At 34.4% G+C, this 20,000-nt stretch overlaps 1 protein-coding gene across 4 annotated transcripts in view; it reads left to right on the plus strand.

The window, feature by feature from the left end:
* Positions 1 to 20,000, plus strand: part of UBR1 (ubiquitin protein ligase E3 component n-recognin 1) — a 64,933-nt gene that overhangs the window by 16,692 nt on the left and 28,241 nt on the right. For 2 of the 4 annotated variants that reach the window (XM_033062014.1, XM_033062017.1), the window contains exons 6-28: positions 713 to 854; positions 1,386 to 1,448; positions 1,754 to 1,877; positions 3,589 to 3,696; positions 4,153 to 4,241; positions 5,016 to 5,114; positions 5,763 to 5,920; positions 6,534 to 6,633; positions 6,906 to 7,034; positions 7,250 to 7,430; positions 8,317 to 8,378; positions 8,591 to 8,701; positions 9,593 to 9,658; positions 9,769 to 9,870; positions 10,478 to 10,541; positions 10,979 to 11,103; positions 11,982 to 12,034; positions 13,015 to 13,117; positions 13,639 to 13,687; positions 15,209 to 15,363; positions 16,256 to 16,355; positions 17,809 to 17,918; positions 18,570 to 18,659. In XM_033062014.1, coding sequence (XP_032917905.1) covers positions 713 to 854; positions 1,386 to 1,448; positions 1,754 to 1,877; positions 3,589 to 3,696; positions 4,153 to 4,241; positions 5,016 to 5,114; positions 5,763 to 5,920; positions 6,534 to 6,633; positions 6,906 to 7,034; positions 7,250 to 7,430; positions 8,317 to 8,378; positions 8,591 to 8,701; positions 9,593 to 9,658; positions 9,769 to 9,870; positions 10,478 to 10,541; positions 10,979 to 11,103; positions 11,982 to 12,034; positions 13,015 to 13,117; positions 13,639 to 13,687; positions 15,209 to 15,363; positions 16,256 to 16,355; positions 17,809 to 17,918; positions 18,570 to 18,659 — 2,383 coding nt within the window. The remainder of the gene's footprint in view (positions 1 to 712; positions 855 to 1,385; positions 1,449 to 1,753; positions 1,878 to 3,588; positions 3,697 to 4,152; positions 4,242 to 5,015; positions 5,115 to 5,762; positions 5,921 to 6,533; positions 6,634 to 6,905; positions 7,035 to 7,249; positions 7,431 to 8,316; positions 8,379 to 8,590; positions 8,702 to 9,592; positions 9,659 to 9,768; positions 9,871 to 10,477; positions 10,542 to 10,978; positions 11,104 to 11,981; positions 12,035 to 13,014; positions 13,118 to 13,638; positions 13,688 to 15,208; positions 15,364 to 16,255; positions 16,356 to 17,808; positions 17,919 to 18,569; positions 18,660 to 20,000) is intronic. The other 2 variants (XM_033062015.1, XM_033062018.1) reach the window with 1 other exon arrangement.

A 20,000-nucleotide genomic window follows, 5' to 3' on the forward strand; every position in this document is an offset into this window, starting at 1 on the left:
TGGAGAGACCTACCAGGTGCCATTTGCTGTCTTGGGAGAAACTGATGGGGTGCTATGGGGCAGGGGAGCAGAACTGAGCTGGCAGATTTTTCCACAGTGCTCAAGAGAAAGATGTGGGCAAGCCGTTCAGTGAGGTCTGTTGCAATAGGACAAGGGCTAATGGTTTGAAACTCAAGGAGGCTAGATTTAGAATAAATAAAAGAAGGACTTTTTTACAATGAAGGTGGTAAAACACTGGAACTGGTTGCCCAGAGGGTTGGTGAATGCACCATCCTTGGAAATATTCAAAGTCAGGTTGGATGGGGCTCTGGGCAACCTGTCCTAATTGAAGATATCCCTGCTCATTGCAGGGAGACTGGACTAGATGAACTTTAAAGGTCCGCTCCAACTCAAGCTATTCCATGCTTCTGTGAAAATGGAAGAAGGCTGTGTATCACATTACAAAACAAATGGGTTCATAAAACAGCAGAGAAAGGAAATTATAAGGGAATATCAAATAACTTCAAAACTTCTCTTTTGAACTTTATATATAATTTCTGTGGCTTTTTCTGGCATAGATGAGGGGGGTGTCATTAGCATAATGACAAGAATATGCTTCATTTACTTTTTTTAATTGTATTTGACATTGTTCTCAAGCTATCGATTAAGCTGTATTCGATAGGACTATTTACGATTTTGCTTTTATTTCTATGATGTATTACCTTTTTCCCAGCAGAGAAAAGGCAGACAACTACTACTGTGTCCTTTTCAATGATGAACACCATTCTTATGATCATGTAATCTACAGCCTGCAAAGGGCACTTGGCTGTGAACTTGGCGAAGCCCAGTTGCATACGACTGCCATAGATAAAGAGGTTAGTGCATTTGGGATATCAGAGAGGAAGCCACCTTCTAATCCTTAAGAGTTACTACTACAGTCATTTGGTTATAGAATCTTTGTTTCTGGTTGCTGGAGGTTGAGGAGAGAAAGGCACATGGCTGAGCAGCTCTTAGTCAATACTTGTTTCTCAGGTGTGGAGAACTTGTTTAGGAAGCACATCTCTTCTTATACTCTGCTATTTCATGTACTTTGTGCCAGGAGGAAAGTTCATCTTTTCTGTAGAGTATTGTACAGAAATCTCTCTCATCTGTTTTAATGTGTACATGAATTTTCCTTAATTGATAACAAGATTCTCAGATTTTGTTTAGTTGTTGTGTTGTTAATTTAGATAGCTTTTTTCCTACTGACAATAGTTCATTTTTATTTGCTTCTAGATGTTTAATAGCACTGTGAGTGATATTGGGCCCTGTTTTTCTATTATGTGTAAAAAACATAGCAAGGACCAGACTTGTGATGTTTTAGGTTTGCTTTGTATTGGTTTCATGCTCAATATTTTCTTAAACAGGGTCGTAGAGCTGTTAAGGCAGGACATTATGCTGCTTGTCAAGAAGCAAAAGAAGAAATTAAGGTAACTTCTTCAAGTATTTTTCACAAAAAAACAGCCCATACCAATCTAATTAGTATTAATACTGAGCATTTATTTCTCTGCTGTACAATCTCTAGCTCAGTACTTCCATGGTTTTATAACTTGCCTGTGAAATTTTTGGAATTGAATTTACATCTCCACATTTGAGATAGTTCAATGATTTATTTCTGAAGGTATCATCTATCTGTTTTCTTTGATTTGCTTGGGAGAGATGGTGGGTAGTGAAAATAAATATTGAAATCAGTGTCATTTTATTTTATATGTGCTAACATTTACCTGACTCCTAGAGGCATTCTGAAAATGTTTCTCAACGACCACTTCATGTGGAGGTGCTGCATGCTGATGTTATGGCACACCAGAAGTTTGCCTTGCGCCTTGGTTCTTGGCTGAACAAGCTCATGAGCTATTCAAGTAAGCATTACTGGGTTTTGTTACAATAATGCCTTGGCAGTATTTGAATGAATTTAGCAATGTTATGTATGATGTGCTTCCTAATTAGTAAATTAATAATGCAGTAGCATGGGTACTGATATCAGTTAGTGAGGTTATGAATAGCAGTACTTTTCTGTTCTTTCTTGTTGAAGTAAATGTGTTTGTTTCCCTGATGGAGCACTGTCTCAAAGTTTTATTATTCTCACTTTCACCATCGTACACACTCAGTGTGTGACTCCTTTACTTAAAAGCTGCCCTCCTCAGTGCTGGGTGGAAAACCACAGAACATCTCTATCAGTGAAAACATGGATCCTCTGCTTACATGAATTCCTGCTTCAGATTTGATAGCTGTGATTCATTAGGAAGTGTCAATAAAACTAGCAAATTAAAACCTTAATTAATTTTTTTTCCAGTAGCGGAAAGTCTATTTCAAGCTTTCAAATATTGTTCTGGTGTTTGAGGCTTATAGTTCTAAAGATTTCTGAGTCAATGTGCTTTTGATTTATTACTGGTTTTTTCATACCTGTGTCTTACCACACTAAAGCCATTATAAAATTTCCCCACACAGTACAAATATGCGTAGATAAAACTCTACTCACTCCTTATCCTCCTTCTTGATAGGTAAATCTGGTGGTCTACTTTAGCCCCTTAGTAAACTTTGTTAATAAAATGAATTTCATATTTTTTCTGAACGCTTCCTGATCTTTTGCTTGAGATACATAGATTAGAACTGTACCTTTTTGTAATTCTTTACAGTGTTTTACAAGTTCTCGCATTGTTCTTTTCAAGTTTGTATTTATTTTACCATCTGTATTTTCTGTTTGCTGTTTTCTGTTTGCAATTCTGAATTCCTCAAGACAGTTCTTTTAATCAATTCAAATTTTTGAGTGTGGATTATTTCAAAGTTTCTAGGGAAATTTTGATTTTTATCCAGGCAAATTAACAGATATTTTTATGTTTTAGTAGAATCTTTTGAAGTCAAACATTCCTGTCCTTCTGGATTAAATACGTACAGGCTTTGAGTCTGATGTTCTGTACTCAGCTGGAACTTTATAGTCTAGTGGTTCCTGTTCTTTTCATGGTTTTGTTTCAAATGGTAGAACATGAATCAAGAAACATTTAATAATGTTAATTTCCAGGTTTTCAGGAATTTGAGTCATGACTCTTCACTTTACCTTTTCTAATTAGTAACATAAGGCCTCATTTTGGAATGTTAAAAGCCCACCGTTGACTGCATTAAGTTGATCCCCAGTACTACTTGAAGTACTGTGTTTACAGATAGGTGCAAGAAAATATAAAAGAATTTCTGAAATTCTGCAAAAGACTGACTTTCAAGTCCTGAGGCAGTGATCAGCAGAGACTTGCCTAGCCCTGTGTGTTTCTGTGCTGACACAGTAAAGACTTCTTATGGATCTGCTTTGCAAAGCTGTCAAATTTTTTTTCATTTAAAAATACTCTTGCATCACAGGGTTTATTAAATTAGCTAGGCAAGAATAATAGGAAGACATTAGTAAGGTAAAGGGTATGTGGGAGTACGTTCATTGAGAAAAAATCTTAAAAGTAATTCTAACTTTAGTCCCTTCTTTTTTTCTTCTTCTGAGTAACAGAATTCTGTAATTTGAATTTTCTCCTATCATATGATTTCATTATTGAAACATTCTTGTACAAATTAGTAGTTTCATCCCCACAGGTGACTTTCGCCAGATCTTTTGTCAAATATGTCTCAAAGAAGAAACTGGATCTGAAAAGCCCTGCTTTATAAGCAAGTTGATGCTGTGGGATGCAAGACTTCATAAAGGTTTGTGTATCCATGCTGCTATAAACTAAAGAGTTGTCAAATCAATTTTTCATGTGTGTAACATATAGATAAATATAGGTGCTATGCATATAGGATTACATTTCTTCCTGGTTTTTGTATTATGATTTATATGCAGCCTTAATTTTTAAAGCAGAGCTAATTTATATTTGAAATATTATATTTGCCATCTCAATTTGTCCTGCTTTTGCATCTTGAAAAATCTTTTTACAAAATGTAGCTTGACACTGAGTGACTTGATACTTACCCTGTGTTTTAAATACGTACCAATAAATGTCATAACACGCCCAAAAATTAATAACTGTGTTCATATACTTCATAAGCATTTCAAAGCTTTTAATTTTTAATTATAGTTTAGTAATTGTTTCCTTTTTTTCCCACACAAAAAGCTGCATCCTAGTACAGCAAAGTGACATGCGTTGTATTGGCTCTTTGCAGGGGCGAGGAAGGTTCTTCATGAACTTATCTTCAGTAGTTTTTTCATGGAAATGGAATACAAAAAACTTTTTGCTGTGGAATTTGTGAAGGTAAATAGTTTACTTTTTATGCTAAGAATTTGTACTAGCATTATGAAATTTCCCCCCAAACTGAAAATTGTTTCAATATAATTAATTAATTTTAAACAAGCTGAGCTTCAATAGCTAGCTCACCCTTTATGGAGTGCAGGTAATACCCATGTCATTGGTTTGTTCCTTAGACTCATGTAGCGATGTGCTTGTTTGAATGCCATGTTGTTTGTATGCTATGTATCTTTAAAAATGTCAGATGAACTGCAACTGAAATGGGCCTTTCTTTTCAGAAATTAGATACAATAATTAAGAAATAGGCAAAACATAAGGCAAAGATTTTGTTTTAGGGTGAGACTTTTAAATTCTGATAAAGATGATTGATGCTTCTTGATTTTTCTCTGGACCAAAACAAAGCAAACAAAGACTTTTGTCTTTTACAGGTAGTTGTTAACAACTACCTATGCAGTTCACTACAGGGGGAATACTTGTTTTATTAGTTAATGTCTTTTTTTTTCTTTTCTTCAGATAGTTAATATTTTTTCATGGGAATATTGATTGTAGGAGAAAAAAATAGTGGTTCCAATCTGGAAAATCAGTTAAATTTGTGTTTATCTTCAGTGTTAAGGCAGTGGGAACCATACTGAATTGCTTGGTGAGTTGAGGACATTGTACTGTTTTTGTTGGAACTGCTTCTGTTAGTTGGGAGGAACACATTGAGATTTAATTCTTGTGAATGAAAGAGTAAATATTTTTATTAACATTTGTTTAATGTCTCTGATACTCTTTTTCTAGTATTACAAGGCTTTGCAGAAGGAATACATCAACGATGATCATGAGAGAGTTCTCTCTGTGACAGCACTTTCAGTTCAGATGTTCACTGTACCTACTCTGGTATGTACAACCTGGCTCTGCTAGAGGTCCAAAATAAGTTTGAGAACTACTAGCAGTGCCACCTTTGCAGATTGTTGCATTTGGCAGGGAGTCTTTATTCATTGCTGAGTTGAATACAAATTATTTTAGGATTCGTTGAGGCTGATATGAAAGCAGGAGCTTGAGTTGATGTGAAAATTCACTAAAGAATATAGAGGGAATGCAAAGAAGTTTCTGGCACATTGTACTCCGCATTAACTTTGTGTTTTTATTTACTACTCACATTTACCCATGTGACTTTAAAAAACAGGGCAAGGAGGTAAAAATGTTAAAATGTCTTTTTGTGGGGGTGAAATATGGGGAGGAAGTATATCTGTAAATTTTGAAGGTTATATGTTTCTTGGCTGAAGTACTAATGTAAAAACTATTCTACATTCTTTCTAGAAAACAAACAGCATATCCATTATATAGTTGCTGTTAGAATTAAATGTACAAAGTTGATAGCAGTTGTGTTCCTACACAATAAATATTGTGGGAGTATTTTTATCTTGGGCTCTTTGTAAATGCTCAAAACAATTTTTAATCAGAAAGATTGGATTCAAAGGAAAAATATTTTGATGAAAACATTTAACAAAAGCAGGAAGCAAAATTTTCACTTTGTTCTTGCAGGCTCGACATCTTATTGAAGAGCAAAATGTAATCACCACCATTACAGAGACACTCCTAGAAGTGCTTCCGGAGTACCTAGACAAAAATGACAAGTTCAACTTCCAGGGCTACAGTCAGGACAAGCTGAACCGGGTATATTCAGTAATATATGATCTCAGGTAAGGCTGAGAAGCTAGAGCAGCTCTAAAATACTGGTAGTACAAAGAGGGGTTTCAATTCAGAGTCTGATGATAGAACTACTTTAAAATCAAACCCCTCAAAAAACACGCATGAAATCTTAATGCTTTCTTTTTCAGTGGAAACTTAAAATTTTAGAATACCAAAATTACATTCTATAAAAACACTTCTTGATTTTCAATTATCTAATTGCATATAATTTACATTTATATTTACTTACATTAATAAATATAATGTATCTACTGTAAGACAGTATGGGAAATGTCTCCTATTTGCTGTAACTCTGGGAAAGCTGTATAATCCTTATCTGTGTAGAGTTTTCTACTTTTACTGATACCAAATTGCTCTAATGAGCTGAGTAATATAAGACCACCCCAAATACCTTGGAATTAAAAAAAATCTGTTAATTTCCAATGATGGAGTCATACCAAGGTACTAGTAGTTCTAGTATTTGGGGAAATTTTCTGAGAATGGGAAGATGATGTAATTTGATTATGTAATTGATGGTATTGAAAACAATTGTATTTCAAGAACACTTGAAATACAAGCATGAGTGAAGTCTGAGCAAAGGATGATATCTTTTATTTGAAACAGGTATGTCTTAGTCAGCAAGCCTGCAGTATGGACAGACCGTCTGAGGGAGCGTTTTTTAGAAGGATTTGTTTCTTTCCTAAGGATTCTAACTTGCATGCAGGTATAATATATTTAAATAATTTCTGTCTAATATTCTGTTGCAAAAAGATTACAGCTCCTCTTTCTTCCCATGATATTATAATGGATGTAAACATGCAATTACAATGTTAAATTTTTCAGTCCCTGTTTTGGATGGGTGAAGAAGTCATGTTTATAGAAGCAATATTCATCAAATTTAGTTACATGTATTTTACCTTTTGATTGTGGAATTTTCTGTTGTGTTCAGCCTGTTCACTGATTTAGACAGAGTATTTTGTGGGATTTCCATTTCAGGGAATGGAGGAGATAAAAAGACAGATTGGTCAGCACATTGAGGTGGACCCTGACTGGGAAGCAGCTATTGCCATACAGATGCAGCTCAAGAACATTCTTTTGATGTTCCAGGAATGGTGTGCCTGTGATGTAAGTATACCAATTTTCTGGGATTCTTGCATGCATGCCTTTTGTGAATCTTCCTGAGAACTTTTGAAATAGCAGCTTTTACAAAAGCTCACTATTGTTCCATATAGTTCTCCACAAAAAATTGGTCTGAAAGAATTAATCTGGGTGTGACAAAGAGAGAAAGGAAGAACTGCATGATTTTTAAGTGTAACCTATGCATGTATTTTAAATTCTAGGAAGAACTCCTGCTCAGGTCTTATAGAGAATGTCATAAAGCTGTGATGAGGTGCAGCTCAAACGGCCGCTCTCGGGAGAAGACAGTATTTCATTTATGTGGCCATACCCTGGAGAGCAGACCTTACAGAGTGTCTGCAGATCCTGTCAGCATACATTTGCCACTGTCTAGGACTCTTGCTGGTAAGTGATGTGCTTTGATTGCTGTTTAAACCATGTTTACCATCCATCTCTATTTCTTTACTCCAGAAAATGTTCGGATTAAGTGCTTCACAGATCAGTTGCTCTCTGACTTTCTGACATTCTCATGAACAGGAAGACATGTTCCCCATATGGCCCACTAAGGGCCAACATTTTCAAAAACAACATTTCCATGGAGATTGGAGGATGTCTTTTTAAATGGAGAAGAGATAAATCAGTCAAGAAGGAAAAAATTTCCTTTTTAATGAGATCCTTAGTTTTCTTAAGTGTTTCTGGTTCTGTTTCCTATCTACTTTATCTAAATGAATTTCCATTATTACTGTACTTGAATTTATTTTCCAGCTATATATATCTTAAGACCGTTAAAATGCTTCTCCTAAAAGACATATGTTTGAACAATGCCAGGACAGGCTTCCAGTCAGAATACAATTGCTGCTTTCTGTAGAATACCAATGAAATCGTATGCTATTAAGCTGTAGATTCTTTATCACAGCATTTGGTACCAAGATACCATCTGTTAAGCCTTGTAGTCTTGAAATTAGTTTACTACTGATGTAAGATTTAAATGTGAAATTAAAAATTAGCTAATATTATATAGCGTCTCAATTTAGATGGCTTTAAATTGATTCATCCATTCAGTGTAAATTTATTAATAAAATAATGGATTGTAATACTAGTAAAAACTTGTGATAATGTAATAGACCTTCTACCTTAAAAAAAGGAAAGTATGAAGTCTTTCCTAAACAGACTTGGTGGACTTTTTCTATAATTTTCTGAATTGTCGATAATTTAACTAACATTTAGAAGGGGTTGGAGAACCTTCATTGATTTTGTTTTGTTTTCTGATTTTTCTTCCTTGGTTTTGTAGGTCTTCATGTACGATTAAGCAAGACTGGAGCCATCTCAAGATTGCATGAGTTTGTTTCTCCTGTAAGAGACTTTTTTTTTCCTCCAATGCTTTTGTGATTTTTACTCTGGAAAGAAAAAAACCTCAAGCTATCTCCTCTAACCTTCATGGCACACATACAAGCTATTTTTCAGCTGTCAATGTATCTTTACTCATTAGGACTTAGGCTTTTAAAAGCACTGGCAGATTTATTCTGAGGTAATTTTTTGTGTTTTTTTTCTCTTTTGTGTTCTAGGAAGAATTTCAAGTGGAGCTGCTGGTAGAATATCCCTTGCGATGCCTTGTCCTGGTTGCTCAGGTTGCTGCAGAGATGTGGAGGAGGAATGGGCTCTCCCTGATAAGCCAGGTACTCCCTACAGTGTTCAGTGATGAGCTGATCCTAGTAGTGTTTGCAAGGCTTGCTCAGTAGTGCTGCCAGGGGTTCATCCAGTGCAGAGAGGTCACAGGGTCACTCCTACAGTAAGTAGAAAAGTTTCTAGGTAGAAATGTAGGTTACCTGGTTTCATTTCTGTCTTCAGCAATGGCTTATCTTCCTGTCTTAGATGGTTATTTTCATCTGTTAGGACTCTTTCTTCTTACTCTGAAATGGCATTAAGGTTGCTGATGTCTACTTTCAGATCTCATAGTCATTGTATAAGTACTTGTTAGTACTCTTGCTTATAAAAATTTTGAAGTTCCTCATGGTATATGGAAATTTTTATATACAAAAGTTAAATTATTTTAGTCTCACTAAACTTTTGAGAACCCTATAGCTAGGCATACAAGCATTTTTCTAATACTTGTGACTTCTATTGTAAGAGTAGAGTCTACCCTTGTATTTGCGTCCTTTGGCTTCACTTTGGGGTGGGGTTTTTTTGCTTTTTTTTCTTCCTTTGGTGGTAGAAATTCTCTGCTAACCTTGCACAGGACCCTTTGAAATTGAATTAAATCTTGGTAAGCCCCTGCAGAATTGTCTTTCTGAGAACTGGGGTAGAGGAGGAGGATGTTTTGACTTAATTCAGTAGCAGCCTTTGGAGTTACATCCACTTGGAAGGGGATGTGAAGTATGGCATAGACTTTCTGGATAGGTGAAAAAACATTTTTCACTTCCATTAAAGTACATAATTATCTTGAAAGAAATACGGACTTTCTTTTACTCAATAAATGTGTGGTACATTTTGTAAAGCCTCAGAGATTAACTGATGCATGTTTGGTGGTATGCTATTTTATATCTCTATTTTGTTTTCCTGTGTCTTAGGTATTCTATTATCAAGATGTTAAATGCAGAGAAGAGATGTATGATAAAGACATCATCATGCTCCAGGTATAATGTTCTGAATCACTGCCGAATTTGTAATTTTTGAAAAATTCAGTTGAATTCACGTGATTTTGAAATAGCAAGTGATGTTCATATTAACTTGGATTTTTTGATAGATAGGTGCATCTCTTATGGATCCAAACCAGTTTCTCCTGCTGATACTGCAGAGATATGAGCTTGCTGATGCTTTCAAAAAGATCAAACCTACCAAAGATCAGGTAAGTTGCAAATTTTTCTGTGGTTTAATTTGTCAGCTGTGAGTATATAAAACATCAATAAGAAAAACTAGCTACTGCTGATAATTGCATTTTTAAGGCCACACTAGAAGTCAGTAAACACAGGAGCTGGTGGTTAGGTAAGTGTTTTCTATTTGGATTTTGTAGAAGCTTCCTCAAAATTAACAAGAAAGTTTTTCTCCTTTTGGACATTTATTTCATAGGGCATCTACTAGAATCCGCGTAAATAACTTCACTGTAGCATTCTTACGTCTCTTAGTCCATGTTATGTGCTTTTATTTTGGTTAGAAGTTTCTTGGGTCATTACGCTACTTCTTGTGGCTTGGACTTTGATATAACCCTTCATTTGGGATACTTCTTTTAGCTGATTTTTGTTTTCTTGCATCCGAATCTTGCACTTTAGTTGCTGTATAATATCTCATCTACCAAAGCAGTCACTTTTTCCAGCTTTAGAATGGAAATCTTTTCATAGAGTACAATGCTGCAGTAAAGTAGTAGATATAAAGGCTGAACTCAGTGTCATTTGATGGATGGATTTTTCTGCACCTTTGTTTTTAGTTTTTTAACCTGATTTCTCTTGTTTTTCCAGGATTTGATTAAGCAATATAATGTTTTAATAGAAGAGATGTTACAGATTCTTATCTATGTTGTGGGTAAGTTTAATTTCTCTCTGTTGTTACAGTAATAGATTATTGCTTTGACAGAGCAGGCTTGATGATTTGCTTTGACAGAGCAGGCTTGATGATTTGCTTTAACATAGTATAGAGAAGATACTGGAGAGGGCCTTTTTTAAACAGATGATACAGTAACACAAGTATTTGTCAGCTGGAAGCAATAGGAATTGGATAATGAAAAAAACTATTGGATAAAATTGATATTAAAGTAGAATATGAAGAGAGTACATCTCAAGCCATTTTTTAGGAATCTAGGCTAAGAAACATTTTTACTCTCAGACACTTGGGACAGGCTTCTGACAAATGCAAACTTACACAATGAAACATTCAGCAATATCATTACCATGGTGCAAAATTCAAGTTTGCTTTATACCCATCATATCTGCCATTCTTCTCCTTTTGGTTCACTGTGACAGGGGAAAGATATGTGCCTGGAATCAGTAATGTGACAAAAGAAGATGTAATAATGAGAGAAATCATCCATCTGTTATGTATTGAACCAATGGCTCACAGTGCAATTACCAAGTCCTTGCCTGAGAACGTGAGTCCTGATTTATTTACTTTTTTTCCTTTATTTTCTTTCTTGTTTTACGTCTTCTTTAGCTTTCATATCTTTATACGGAAGCATTTCTAATATAAAGCTTAAATGTTGGTTTGAGAATTGCAAAGTGACATGACAAAGGGGCTTACACACCTTACTGATGTAAAGGTAAATGTCATAGATTCAAGTATGCACTGATCTGAAAAGACTTGTATGGAATTATGCTTTTTGATTAAGAGGTGAATTTTTTTAGAATATTCCGCTGTAGTTCTCCTAGATTCAAAAAGAAAAGTTGTGAAATTTTCTTGTTTGACCCTGTAGGATGATGAAGCTGGATTCCATTCTGCCTTGTGTGCAACTGATAAATTTAGGCCTGTAATTGTGATCACTTAAACCTGTGCAGATCCATTTGAATTGTTTACATGTTGGAAAACAAAAATTTCCTTGCCATTCCGTTACAGCTGAAGATTCAAGCAAAGGCAAGGGATGTGGATTAGATTTTATAGTCTGTGCAAGTGTTCAGGGCCAGCAATCAATGCAAAAGCCCTTAAATTTTTGTTGTAAATGAAATAGCCTGAAATATTTTAATATCCACATTCACCGTTTTAAAATATCTAAACCTCTTTTTTTCCCTTTGTTAAGTTTGGGTAAGCATTGACCTGCTTCTAGATATCAACTCTGTTATTCATGAAGTTCTACATTATTAAGTGAAACTATTAGGTATGAATATCTGCTTTCTGATTAACAGTGGGCAAAAGATGACAGTTCATGAATTAGGGAATTATCTGAAATTTGTTTGTCTATTTTTGTAACACATAGCGTAATACTGAAGATATTTGAATCATTGTATGTTTATGACAAACTAAATTTTTTACCAGGAGAACAATGAAACTGGCTTGGAGAATGTAATTGATAAAGTGGCTACATTCAAGTAAGTTCTTAATGTTTTGTAAGTAGCTTGAATGTGAAATAAAATTTCTTAGATTGTTTGGATTAAACAAGCTGAATGACGGCCTCTATTCAGCTAATGTTTTGCTGTCCTGAAATAAATACATTTGCAAATATGAATAGGAAACAACAGTGTGCAGAATATCCTCTTTGTCTCCCTTTGCCTCCTTCTTTCCTCACTTTTGGAAAGTCTCAGGAGTTTAGTAGTCTCAAGTTGTAGTAGGAGAATCTTCAAAAATTCTCTTTGAAAAAAAAAAAGATGGTTAGGAAAGTTAAGAAGTCATCTTACCTTTGACAATAACTGTTGTATTGCTTAGTTGCTAATTTAATTTTTTGGAACTTTCCCTCTTTTTCCGGGAGTTAATTTTATTTATAAATATATTTGTGTGTATTTGTGTGTATGCAAATATAGAACAATAGATTGTAGTTGAAAAAAACAGTTCAAATGTCTGCTATTTTTGTGAGAAAAATGTCTCATTTTAGTTATTTTAGTATACCTCATTTTAAATGTCATGTGGCTTGCTTATTCATGTTTAATTAAGAGTGACTTTAGGTGTACCTAGGAGTCTTACTTTGGGAGTTATATGAACAATTAAAAAAAATCTCACTGGCTAGAAAACAGCAAATATTACTTGTTTTATACTTTGGCTAAAGAAAGGATTGAATTTTTTGCAATAACATCCAGTGTCTGAAATTCTAAGCCATACAGTTAGAATTTTCAGAGGTTATACAGTGTGTTCTAGATGGTATAGACTAAAAAGGTTTTGCTGCTGAATTGTTTGCTCCTGTAAATCCTGTCTTAAAAATTTAAGACTCATAACTGTACTCACTCTCTGCTTTTAATAAGTTAGTGAGTAACCATTACAATTCCTGCTTCTTTAAAAAACAAGTTGTGTTTGTTTGCATTCAGAGATGTGCTGAATGTACATTATTAATCTGTATATTGTGAAATACTTCTCTAAGGAAACCAGGTGTGTCTGGCCATGGAGTTTATGAACTGAAAGATGAATGTTTGAAGGAATTCAATATGTTCTTTTATCACTACACTAAGACCCAGCACAGTAAGGTAAGCAGTGTAAAATTCACTCTCAAAGGTTAAAAAAAATAGCACATGTTTACCAATGTTTGAAGAATTTTGCTGAATTAATGCAGTCTAAAGAAATTGGTTCAGTAAAGAGTATCTGTAACTACTTTCCAGACTAAATATTCTATGAAGTTAAAATGTTCAATACAAATTTACATGGTATGGTTTGCATTATTGTTTCTGTTTTGGCAACTTGTGTATTAACTCTGTTAACTCTTGCGGTTGCGAACAAAATGTGATAAAATTTATCTTTGCACTGGGAAACTGCAAACTTTTCTTTTGTAACTCTTAAACAAATATGTCCAGTTATTTATCTTTACTACAAATTTAAATGCAAAATGTAATATTGTTAAACATGTTTCAGACAAAATTCTAGTACACAACCAGAAATTTTGCTATGTATCTTGTCATATTTTTAGTGTAGGCTTTCTCATAATTTCATTAATTTCATTATTGTGTACATCTGTAGAGGTGCTGATACAACAACATTCCTTTTTCTGTAGGCTGAACATACACAGAAGAAAAGAAGAAAACAAGAAAACAGGGATGAAGGTAAAATTCTTAAATTGGTGATTGGACAAATGTGCTAATTTGGTAGTGTATGTAGTTGTGTGTATAAACTGAGCTTTGGGAGCTGTCTTGTGACTTCATAGTGGATAGGTGAGTTTATATTAAAATTATTTTGATTTGTAGTAAGAGTCATTAACACCTGGCATTTCATTTGTCTTTTTTCTTTATCACAGACAGCAATTCTGGGATTTTTAGTGTAATTTACATGTAGGGAAATAAGCACGACACAGTACCTGTTGACAAAACCATGAACTCAGATTTTATGGTGGAGTAGCTAAGAGGCAAACGTTTTAGTATTTTTTGTGAACGGTTTCTTTAGCACAATGTTGAGACATAGTTGTGGCATGTAGAGAAGATGACCACAGGAACCAATGCTCATATCCATTCTTTAATACAAGAATGAGACTTAAATTTTAGAAATAATTTTTTATAATCTATGAAAGAGAAAACAGCGAACCCCCAGTTTTTATTGTAACACAAATGTTATTTCCCTTTTGAGTTTACTTTTACCTGTTCAGGTCAGAAGCATTTAATTGAGTTGATTTGAGGAAGACTTTGAGCTGAAAAGATGCAAAATAAGTACAATGAACAATTTAACAAACCAGCTTTGTCCCTTCCCCTTCCACTCTGGCAGCTTAAAATGTTATCAGGGGAATTAATTTTGTAGAAATTTTAAAAAATGTGATTATTTAGATGTAATTGTCAGAGACTCATTTAATTGGACAGTACAGTTCCAAAATACCAAGTTATCTGTTGACACTGATGCATGTTCCCCTGAGGCTACGTTTATTGTTGCAGAGACTTCCTGCATATTCTTTTATGTGACTGTGTTGTTCTTTGTCAGTAAGTTCATTCATCCTAAATTGTCAAAAGAATTATTGTTTCAGAAACACTGCGTTTACAGAGGTCCTCTGAAAAATAATCCATCTGAAAATAGACATCCAGGTAGCTAAGGAAGACTGAAGTCAGTGGTTCCTGGTAGGGAAAGGCTGGGGTGTTAAATGAGGTGCTGTTAAGTAGATGCCAAGGTTCCACATCAGAGTTCCAGTATTAGCTCAGTAAATATACATAACTAGAAATGAATGGAATGCCAGTAAATGAAAAAATTTAGAACTCCAGGCATGTGACACTGTAGTGTGGGACACTACAGTCTGGGAGGTCTGCTCCTCACTTCTGTTTAACTACTTGTAAACCTTTTATCTGATGCAAAGCACAAACTGTATGTTTAATAGTGAGACATAAATGAGGCAGTTCAGAGTGTTAACAATTTGCATTTAGAGATGCAACTAATACTTGTGATTGATTAACTTAGCTTGCATGTGTTTTATGTAAGAACTTACTAAAAGTACTTAGTTTTGCCAAAGATGCAAGTTGACTTTCATGTGTTTGAGCATGGTTTAATTTAAATGTCCAGTTTTTCTTTCACTGAAATGAATATGTTTGTGCTGTCTATTCCTGGGTGGGATGTCATTTCATTGATATGTTTGCACATCTGTTTCCTAGCATTGCCACCACCTCCTCCTCCAGACTTCAGTCCTGCATTCAGCAACGTGGTGAGGATTTTGAACTGTGATGTTATGATGCACATCCTGCGGACCCTTCTGCAGCGGGCAGTGGAACTGGAAACCCACTTGTGGACTGAGGCGATGATCCAAATGGTATGGTTGGCCTTGATCATCTTCTGGTCATTCCTGTGCTGACTGCTTATAAGACCAAAATATGTAAAGATTAACTTAGGATGATTTTGTGCCTGAACCTGTTTTTATAAATCTTACTGACGAAGAAAATATTGTTATTATTATCTATCTCTGCTGTAAAATAGAAACATGATACATAATAGTATTAAAGTTTTCTATTTTACTTTCCTCCCTGTGTTGCCTCATTACTGAAGCTGTTTCAATATGTAATTCTCCTTACCTCATCTTTTTCTTGAAACTTCACAATTAAGTAACCCTTTAATAATTGGAATTCCTTCATTTTTTGAGCTGCAGTGTCTCCAAATACATAAATGTCTTTGGGGCCTCAGTCATGAAATAGTAGAATTTTTGTAAGTATTTAAACATTTAATTTTACTGCAGTGACTTTAGTGTTTTAAAATATTGTTGAAATGTTCTTTGGAGGCATTGTTTGTTTGTTTGTTTTAGCGGGGTTGTTATTTTAAAAATTATAGAATTAGGACCTGAAATTACAGAGAGTTTGTATTAATCAGTTTTGTTAGAGTGTTTAGATTAATTGGCTTGCAGTCCTGCTAATCTTTGGATTATGTTATTAGCCAAGTGTAGATTTTGTATTAGCAAAATGACGAGATTCCACATATTACTAATATAAAGCATGTGCAAGTTGATGAATTTTAGTGCAACTAATATGCAGTAAATTTATATTGTGCTTTTATTTCACCTTCCGTGTGTGATCTCTGCATTTTTATGTCTTTTATCATTAATATAATCAATATATAATGCAGAACTGTATTTAAACATCCTTATTTTATATTCCAGTTTTCCATATCTTAAACATTGAATGAGACTTACTATTTTTCTCTCTTTTTTTCAGGTGCTTCATCTCCTTTCTTTAGGGTTACTAGAAGAGAAGCAGCAGTTACAGAAGTCTCCTGAAGAAGAAGTAACCTTTGATTTTTATCACAAAGCAACACGTATGTTTCATTTTCTTTAAACCATAGAGTAAACTAGTCTAACTTGATTTTGTAAGAACTGAAACTAGAAGAAATTATTCAGGGATTTAGTCAGGTTTTATTTTATGCTATGTAATTAAAACATAATTTTAGTTTTTTTTAAGAATTAAGAAAGAAACCAGGTTTGGACTGGCTTCCTCTGTTCCCAGTTGCCTGGTAGGTTGAAGAGGATATATACTTCTCTTCCTGGGAAAGAAATGAAAGTGGTACTAGTGTTGCATAACTGAAAATGTTTTTTCCTTCAGAAGAACAGCATTGAAATGGAAACTAAGAACTCTTTGAAAAATGGCGGTGGATTTAAGTGAACTGTGTCCATCTTTGGTTCTCTTGAGCTGTGCAATTACTTGCAAGTTAGTCTTTTACTATGGTAGTGAAAATAGAAACAGAATTTAGTGGCTGTGGTGTGTACCCTTTTCTTTTTCAAATCTCTATTGAACATTTCTTAATATTACATTGAGGATTACTGTGTGGCAGTTGGAGTCTGCATTTTCTAAATAATCTTCCATCTTCTCTAGAAGATGCTGTGTAAAAATGAAGTTTAAAATTCCATTATCAAGCTGAACATAACTGTCATTTGTGAGATGCAACAAAGATAAGAATTGTGAGGTAAAATCATAGAATTATAGAAGTGTTTGTGTTGGAGAAGATCTCTAAGATCATTAGATCCAAATACTAAGTCAGCACTGCCAAGTGCACCACTAATCCATGTTCCTAAGCATCAAATCTATGTATCTTTCAAAAACGTTCTGCAATTATTATAACTGAGATGCTAGAGAATGCTTTGCTTGCTTTAGTTTTGCATAAAAACCAAAGCCCCATTTACATGAAGGTGATGCAAAAATAATCTGTATTTTTGTAAGAAAGCTCTTTTTGAGAAACAATTTATTAAAAAAAGAAAGTTCTTTTTGCAATGTATTTGTCTCCCTACTAAAAATGTAAAATCAATTCTGTATGGAAAGTGCTACGAAAGAAATATCATTGAAGAGAATGGTCTCCATTTTAAAGTGTTCTTGTGATAGAGAAGAGCCTAGAATGCTATGGACTCTCACCAAGTTGTGCGGAAGGAAATAATTACTGTAATTACAATAGCTTTTGTGTTTAGAAATAAATATGTACACACTAAGCTATTACCAAACATAAATAGCCTCTAAAGAGTTTTTCTGCTTCCCTCTGAAGTGGAAGTTGATTCTTTTTTAAGCAGACATTAAGCAAAATTTTTCTAAAACAGAAGTAATTGATCTACAAGGGGATAAATTATACGGTATATAACTGGAATAACCAGATGAAACTGTACCAGAAGTGTAACTACATGTTTGTGTTCATGTGTGTTATATACTTAGCAATATTTTAAGGTATATCCACCGTTAGTGTTTTTTTTTCCTGAAGGCCCTTTTCTATTTTTCACTTTGTAAAGGAATGGGAAGCTCAGCCTTGAATGCTGTGAATGTGTTAATGCTTCTGGAGAAATTGAAGAGAGTTCCCCAGTTAGAGGCACAGAAGGACACAGTCAATTGGATACTGCAGGTACACACAGGAGAGATAAGTATGATCTGATTTCAGTAGTGTAGAAAGCTAATATGAAAGATGTTATGATTCGTATATAATGCCTTCGTATAATCCATTTACAGGTGCAGTGATTTCTTGAGAAATTTAATCTGTTGCAGCATTGTACTTGCTACTTGTATTTTCAAGTATTGGATCAATTTTTGCTTGGGTAAATCATTCCAGTAATGACATTTTTATGCATATGCCTCATATATCTGTTGCAAAATAACAGCAAATAATGAGTAAAGCAGTGTTCTGGGAGTGCACATAGAGTCTTGGGTGTTTCTGTTATTTAGGAGTATTCAGTGGTTTAATCCATTTGAAAATCTGAAAATAATGTGAAACAAAATACCAAGAGTTTTAATCCTGTCTATCATAGAATGGATTGAGTTGGAAGGGACCTTAAAAATGATCCAGCTCCAAGCCCCTGCCATGGGCAGGGCCACCTTCCAATAGACCAGATTGCCTACAGCCTTATCTAGCCTGGACTTGAACACTTCCCAGCATCCACAAATTCTCTGGGCAGCCTGTTCCAGTACTTACATATTGTAACATTAGAAATGTATTAATCTATATTGTTATAAGACCCAAGTTGTGTTTTATTTTTAACATCTAAATCTCTGTTTTTAGATGTTTGACATGGTGAAGAGATTGAGAGAAAAATCTAGTTTGGCAACAGTAGGAGCTGCATCGGGCTCAGAAGCTACAAAAGGGGATGAGGTAATGATAAAAATAAAGCTTTAGTGGGAAGACTTATATTTAATGTTTTGAATAGCTATTTTCAATAGCATGTCTAAATTTATTATTGCCTAAAATGATGATTTTTCAAGGCTTATTTCTGACATGTTGTCAACAACTAGGATTTTGTTTCCAAGAATAATATTTTTAGTAAGTGAAATTTGTGCTAAACATGTTTGATGGAATTATTAGCAGCTAATGTGTGTTTTGTTTGTACTTCCATGTTAAGTGAAGCAGTTGAAGGGGCTGAAGGAAATAATTTGTGCTCATCTTTCCGCTTCTTGTCTTTGTAATTTGACTACCTTTTCTATCATACTGTCATTGTACAATAACCGGAAATACAAATCCTCTTTAAGTGGTGTCTTGTAATTTATGTTATCTATCAAGAGATTAATGTCCTTTGCCCTGATTGTATAAAGACCTGAGCCTTAAGTAATTATTCTGACTGTCAGTCTCTTTGCCCTTCCCACATAATAACTTCTGAATCTAGTGGTGAAATGACACAATGAAATGGAGATTTCAAAGATGACTTCAGTCCCATGGAGTGGTTTTGTTTTCAGTAGGCATTTAAAAAGAAAAGAAGAATCTAATTACCCTTAGCCAGAGAGTGAAGACAGACCAGTTTGCTCTTACACGTTTTGTTTGGCCACAGCTTGCTGCCGAGCAATCTCTTGGCTGGTCATTGCATGCCTAGTTCTAAACTTACCACACAGCATATGCTGTGTTTCTTTTTTGAGATAGGTGTCATATGAGATTTGGTAAGGTATCAAACAAAACACAGAAGTCAGTAGGAAATTAATCTCTTACAGTTCTCCTTGTGAAGCAATTTATTGTTTGATTTCCTGAAAAAGTAATGGTACAGTGAATGGAAACCTTGTATATGATGTTGTAGTTGTCCCTTATGTAATTGGATGGGAAGAGTTAGGTTCTATATGTTTTAATAAAGTCTACTTGTGTTTTTTCAATTCTGTATTTCTAAAGCATAGAAATATGCTTTGTTTATGATTTTTGAAAATATGATACAAGAGTAAATATTGGAAGAACAAGTTTTCCAGTGTACCATAAAAAATTATGAAAATAAAATACACAGGTGCATAATATGCTGATACATTTGTTGTGTCATGGATAGGCAGTTCAAGGTAAAATTTTCAGTTTCTGTAAGGGAGATACTGAATACTCAGTAGGGTTTCACTCACAGGGAGAATAACTGAACTCTGGAAAAAACTTTGATGTTCACCTCACTAAAATTTCTTGAGAGGTGACAAGTACCTAATTGAAATTACTCTGGTATTACTGATTTTTATCTTTGAGCTAGGAATTGTA

The sequence above is a fragment of the Catharus ustulatus genome, chromosome 6 (genome assembly GCF_009819885.2).
Source record: "Catharus ustulatus isolate bCatUst1 chromosome 6, bCatUst1.pri.v2, whole genome shotgun sequence".
NCBI classification, from domain to species: domain Eukaryota; kingdom Metazoa; phylum Chordata; class Aves; order Passeriformes; family Turdidae; genus Catharus; species Catharus ustulatus.